The 6000-nt window shown below is 42.9% G+C and overlaps 1 protein-coding gene across 3 annotated transcripts in view; it reads right to left on the bottom strand.

The window, feature by feature from the left end:
* Window positions 1-2482, bottom strand: part of nell2b (neural EGFL like 2b) — a 51505-nt gene extending 49023 nt beyond the window's left edge. For all 3 annotated transcript variants that reach the window (XM_077006747.1, XM_077006746.1, XM_077006748.1), the window contains exons 1-2: window positions 2126-2482; window positions 1677-1805 (exon numbers count right to left, since the gene is read on the bottom strand). In XM_077006747.1, coding sequence (XP_076862862.1) covers window positions 1677-1805; window positions 2126-2249 — 253 coding nt within the window. In that variant the 5' untranslated portion in view covers window positions 2250-2482. The remainder of the gene's footprint in view (window positions 1-1676; window positions 1806-2125) is intronic.
* Window positions 2483-6000: the final 3518 nt, after the last annotated feature.

The following is a 6000-nucleotide window of genomic DNA, read 5'->3' on the forward strand; positions in this document are numbered from 1 at the left end:
TGTCAACCCTGTCTCCCATCGGTAAAACACCTGAACCCCCAAGCTTTTGCATTCTTCCCTTGAAATTACACTCATTTGCATCCAATGAATAATTCACGTGTAATTACAATGACACAGCGAACAAGTGTCTTGGCTCCAATTAGCATGGCATTAATCAAGAGATATCAAGGCGACATTTTCCCTCTGAGACACACAACAAAGCTTCAGAGGGGGATGTCAGCTTGGTCTGACGTCTCGCTCCTGGAGGACGTCCATGTGAGGGAAGTCTGCCCTCTCGGCGGGGATGACCTCAGCCAAAGCACAGAGTTGGTGTAGTGTGTCAGAGCCTGCGGAGCCTGCACCCATATAGCTGTGGAGTTAGAAGTGACTTGATCCTGGCACTCAGGGTCTGTCAGGACAGCATGAAGCAGTCGGCACAACGATTCTCCATCTCAGCTACTGGACGGCACCCAGTCACTTTTATATATACTTCTGTTCTACTTTGCTCAAAAGCCATCACTCCCTTATTCTCTCACGACCATAAACTCTCATTCCCATAGGCCTTTGCTCTCCTTGGTGCTCACTTCCTCATGTTCTCACGCCTCACTGTATGTGGCACCACTGTCTTTGGTTTGCTTATCAAGCCTCCAAAACCCAGAAGAATGTACAGCACTGTTGTGATAACAAGCCGTCATATGAAAAATGTGTCACACAAATACATTGATCAAAACCTGAGTGACCTCCCTAACCCTCTGACATGTGATTCCCTCACCAGGTGCTCTATGTAATTAGGAGCTGTGCTGCACCACGGCCTCCGACACCTCCTCTCCGTGTCTGTTATTCCTGCAGGGACCCTGGTACAGCTCACCACAGAGGAAGACCACTACTGGCCTCTTGTTTTCCTTCTGCAGACAAATAGCCTCATCCGACAGCCGGAGTGGTCCTGCCAATGGTACATCAGTCCAGTGGCATGGATCGATACAGCGTAGTCTCCCCAGTGTGTGTGTGTGTGTGTGTGTGTGTGTGTATGTGTGTGTGTGTGTGGACACAAGGATATGTGTCCTAATATGTGTGCCCTTACTACTCAATACAAAATGTTAATTTCATGCCTACTGCAGAGTAAAAGGAATGCACAGTTAATAGAACACATTAATAAGTTTGTAGTAAATAATGTATAGTGATTGGAAAGAATATATAGTGGGTTATCTGCACTACACCTTTATAAACTCAGTGACACACAAATCCTTGGCCATTTTAAAACACGAAATGAAAGCTTTAATTTCATAAATTTCATAAATTTTTCATAGCTGCATCACCAAAATCTGTACAATAACACCACCACCTGAAACTCCCTATAACAATAACGACTACACAGTGCACAATGGCTCAAGACAGAGTTCGTTTAGGTTCTCTGCGGTTGGTAGCAGTGATTCAACACAGTAATAAATGGTTAGCAGCTGTCTGCCGTTTAGATTTTGTTATGATATAAAAAACAAGCGAAGAGCGAAGGTATGCCTTTGCCTCTTACTAGCTGTGCGCTGTCGTCTGACTGCAAGCATCGCAACCAAATATTCGCTGACAGTTTCTCGCATTTAGTTTTTGTTTGTTTGTTTGTTTTTAAATAATATAGTGACCACTCAATATATCACGTTCATTTACGACTACAGCATGCATAGCATTCAAACTCCAGTTCTTACCTTTAAATAAGTATGCCCTGCTCTCATTATGGAAGCCCTGCACTTGGGAAACTCCTGCGTAAGACTCTCCAAGATTTAGCTCGTCGAACACGTCAATGCGTAAAGAAGGGTCAGTCCCAAAACCTGAAACTGACAAACACAGTCAAAAACATATAAGGAGATGTGTGCTAAATGATTACGACAATCTAACGTTAGCATGCTACACTGCACAATGATGTAACGCAACGAAATATGTAAACCCACTGTGATATAAAGCGTAAAGCGCTTTGTGACAACATGTGTTGTGAAAAGCGCTATACAAATATAATTGATTTGATATGCCTACACCGAAATATTCTGAAGACTCCCAAATATACGACCGTTAAGTATGTAACAGTACCGCGCCAAAACATTCAACACCTATAGTCAATAGTGTCAATAGTCAGAAGCTTGTTTAAAGCGTGGCTTACCCGACAGTAAACTGACTATGCAGACAGCAAAATAAAGTTTTACAAAATCCATCTTGAATGAAAAAAGAGAAACGATTAGTCCATTTGTTCCTCCCCTGAATTGTGTGAGTCCGGAGGTGCGCATTATTGATAATTCCGGAGCGCACAAATACGCATGATCAAATGTCTGTCCTGATGTCTTCAACTTTAGAAAGCACAACAAGAAAAAACGACAATACAAAAAACATATGTTCCAAATTCAGCACAACAGGACGGACGTGTCCAGTTCCTATAAGCGAGTCAACAGGATAGCGGCAGGTGCATCGTCCCTCCTTTCGGCCCGCAAGCGAGTGGGTTGCGTGATACCTCAGTTTGACGAAGTCGTGAGAGACGCGCACTCAAAACCTCCTCATGTCTGCCCCCTTCTGGTAAAGTCTTTTTTTCCAAAAAAAAAAAATCTTGTCTTGGGTTACGTTATACGAGTCCGTGAAACACCCAGGCAGTTCTCTCCAGAAGTGCTGAGTTCCTGCAGGACTTTAATTGTAATCCTATTGATGATTCATGTGATATTGCAATAGGCTATACAAAGTGCAGTGTATCAGGGATTTCTATTTTGATGCCAGAGCCGGAGTGGCTAATCGGGAGATTCGGGAGGATTCCCGATGGGCCGGCTCATGTCAATCTCTAGTTTGGGCCGATTGGGAGGGGAAAATAATTTTGGGCCGGATTTGGGCATGAAACTCCCGGGCTGAAAAAGTGTCCCACTCCGGCCCTGTTTGATGCTGTATGTATTTGTACTGAACAAATATATAGGATAAATACACGCACGCACGCACACACACACACACACACACACACACACACACACACACACACACACACACACACACACACACACACACACACACTGAAGGAGATCTTTAATGGGTAGCAAAGTAACAAAGCTCATTAATGCAGAATCCATATATCCACAAAGCAGCTTGACTGCTTGGACCCCTGCCATTCTGAAGGGGCTATAATAACACCACTCCATTATTGGTCTATAGCATCGTCACATGGCATTAAAGTCACATCTGTTACCTACTGATCATCTCACATCGGAAACACACAACATTCAACAAAACACACACATACACACACACAGCTTATTGCCTCTCAAGGATTGATAGAGAACAGTTTCAGGGCCATCACCCCACTTTCTGACCTCTCTCTGCTGTAATAATTACATCCACCATCCCAGGACAGAAACTCTGGAATATAAAGCATGTTAACACAGTGTCCACAGCCATATACTTAAATTATACAACACATAAGGTCATGGAACATCATAAGAAAAAAATCTGAATTGGTGTTTTAATCAGCAGTTAGGGCATACCTCTGAAAACATCAGTTTCAACCTCACAAGGACATCCTTGTATGTTTTGTCATGTGCTGTTCATGTGGTCCTGCCCATATATGGAGAAGAGGGTGCAGGTCGAGGTCAGAATGTTTCTGCAGAATGTTTCTTTAAACATGCACACTGGCTGGTTCATGGGACACATGAGATCATCTCAAGCCGGTGTGCATGTTTAAAATAGCACCAGCAGAAACATACTTACTTCTACCTGCTCCCTCTTCTCCAGATGATTAGTTGGCAGCCAATATGGCCACAGCACAAGCTACAAGCAGTACATAGGGCTTTGTATTTAAAGGAATTTGTTATTTGGTATGATCTTCAATAACTTTGGGGATTCATTTTTTGGAGAATCAAAGAGAAAGAAAAAGAACAGTAAAAGAACAGGTGATGGTGCTGACAGTGTGTGTGTGTGTGTGTGTCTGGGGACAAGCAAGTCTCACATTATATATTTATTAATTCAACAGGATGCCAGTTTCAAAAATATAATCACAATATATCACAAATTATTACTTATTAAAACACTATGGGGAGAGACAAGGAATGCAAGTCTTCTGTCACATTAGAGAGAGAGAGAGAGAGAGAGAGAGAGAGAGAGATGAGCCTACTACTGATCTCTAATCACTGGTCTCATTGTTGTGCACCCTCTAGCAGCTGCCATTATGGCTTGAGGCATCAGAGTCACACAGATGGCAATATAAAATGCAATACACAGGGGGGAGTCTTGTCCTCCATTCTGGCTCAAGAGCTTCATAAAGCAGCACATGGAAGAGAGCTGTGGAGCACCGGCTGGCTGACTGAAGCGTGGGCCTCTGCGATGGCTACACCGCGTCACCGTGAAGTGGGTGCAAACCACCTCTCCTGCCTCAGCGGCAACTCCACATATCAGTATACATCTTCTGTGTCAGAATCAGTGAGAGACAGAATATCTTGTCCCGTCACACACTCCAGAGTACAGGAAGCAAAAGTGAACCATCCTCATCGGCCATGACAGGAATTCCCAGTCCATTTCTACCAGCTAGCAATAGCGGTGGCAGAACTTTGGTCAACTAATCTGTGGCTGTAACTTGTCTCCATAATGGCTTCTGGATTTCAGCACCTGGGGGATGACGCATGATTTAACAAGGGCTCTGCTGAACCAGGTGATCAGTGCCATCCATGGCCTGTGGATTTCAGTCGTCACAAACACTGCTTAAAAAACCAAAAGAAAACCAGTCAAAAAGTGATAACAATGCTAGTGCTGACTTGTTTCATTTACCTAATCCAGATTTAGGCTTTAATTTTGACAAAGGAAATTGTAGATCACCACTGGTACTGTGTCTAAAATGAGGCTTAATCCATGCCGGAAAAACTGTACATTTTAAACCGACCCTAACCACTAGCCAGACTTCAGTCTCCCACTATAAGGAAATACTGCTTCTCTGTCCAATCAGAAAAAGAGAAGCAAGTTTCAATGGTTCTGCCTAGCAACCAAAATCCTACTACATACTTAAAGGTTTCACAGTCAGTAGGCTACTGTCTTTTTCTAAGGGCCAGAAAAATGGAGAAAAACAAAGCTAACCATGATAATATTGTTTTATTGTCACGGTACATCCTCTGACTCCTCCCTTTAAGAGTGTCCATGTGTGTGTGGATTAGTTCGTCTATGTGTTTATTTCCGAGTGCATTTTGTGTCTGGCATCCGTATCACCTGTCCCTCGTCTCGTGGTTATGTGCTACACTTGTTGCTTGTTATTGAGTGTGTACTTAAGCATTTGTCTCGTCTTTGTTCTACAACAGTTGTTGATTGCGCAAGTGTTCTATGTCCCCACTGCCGTGTTGTCCATTTGCGAGTCCGTTATATAAATAAGCGATTGAAACTTGCTCTTGTCTCGGCATCCTGCCTCACCTCCTACACGTTACAATTATATGATACATGTATTATAGCAAAGAGAGAACAAAAGGGTATGTGAATGTAACGATTCAAGGGGGCGGGTGTGACGCAATTGCAGGTTTTTGTTAAATTTATTAAATAAAGAAGACAACGGATAAAACAAAGAAGAACTACCAAGTAAAAGGAAATGGTAGACAAAGAAAACATAAGCGATAACTAGACTAACAGGACAACCAAGTTATACTATACACAGCATTACACCTTCAAGAAGAACATACACTACTAACGAGAACATAAGAGCAACATGACCTAAACTAACAAAAAGGAACTACAAAGACACAAGGACTCTAATGCTCAGGGAAAAGTAAGCGGGGACTAGACAAGATACGACAGAGTTATCTAACTAAGAACATGGTAACAGGAGGGAATAGGGAATACACACGACGGACACTACCGAATTAAACAAGGAAGCAGAGGAAACGGGAAGAACTAACAACAGGGAAACAGAGAAAGGGATAAATAAGACACAGAGCTAACTAGAAAAACACTCAACCAGAATGCACAGGGAACTAATAACTAGAGCAGAGCAGGTTAAGGAGTACTCACAAACACACAATGACCGACACGGGA

Source organism: Brachyhypopomus gauderio, chromosome 5 (assembly GCF_052324685.1).
Source record: "Brachyhypopomus gauderio isolate BG-103 chromosome 5, BGAUD_0.2, whole genome shotgun sequence".
NCBI classification, from domain to species: domain Eukaryota; kingdom Metazoa; phylum Chordata; class Actinopteri; order Gymnotiformes; family Hypopomidae; genus Brachyhypopomus; species Brachyhypopomus gauderio.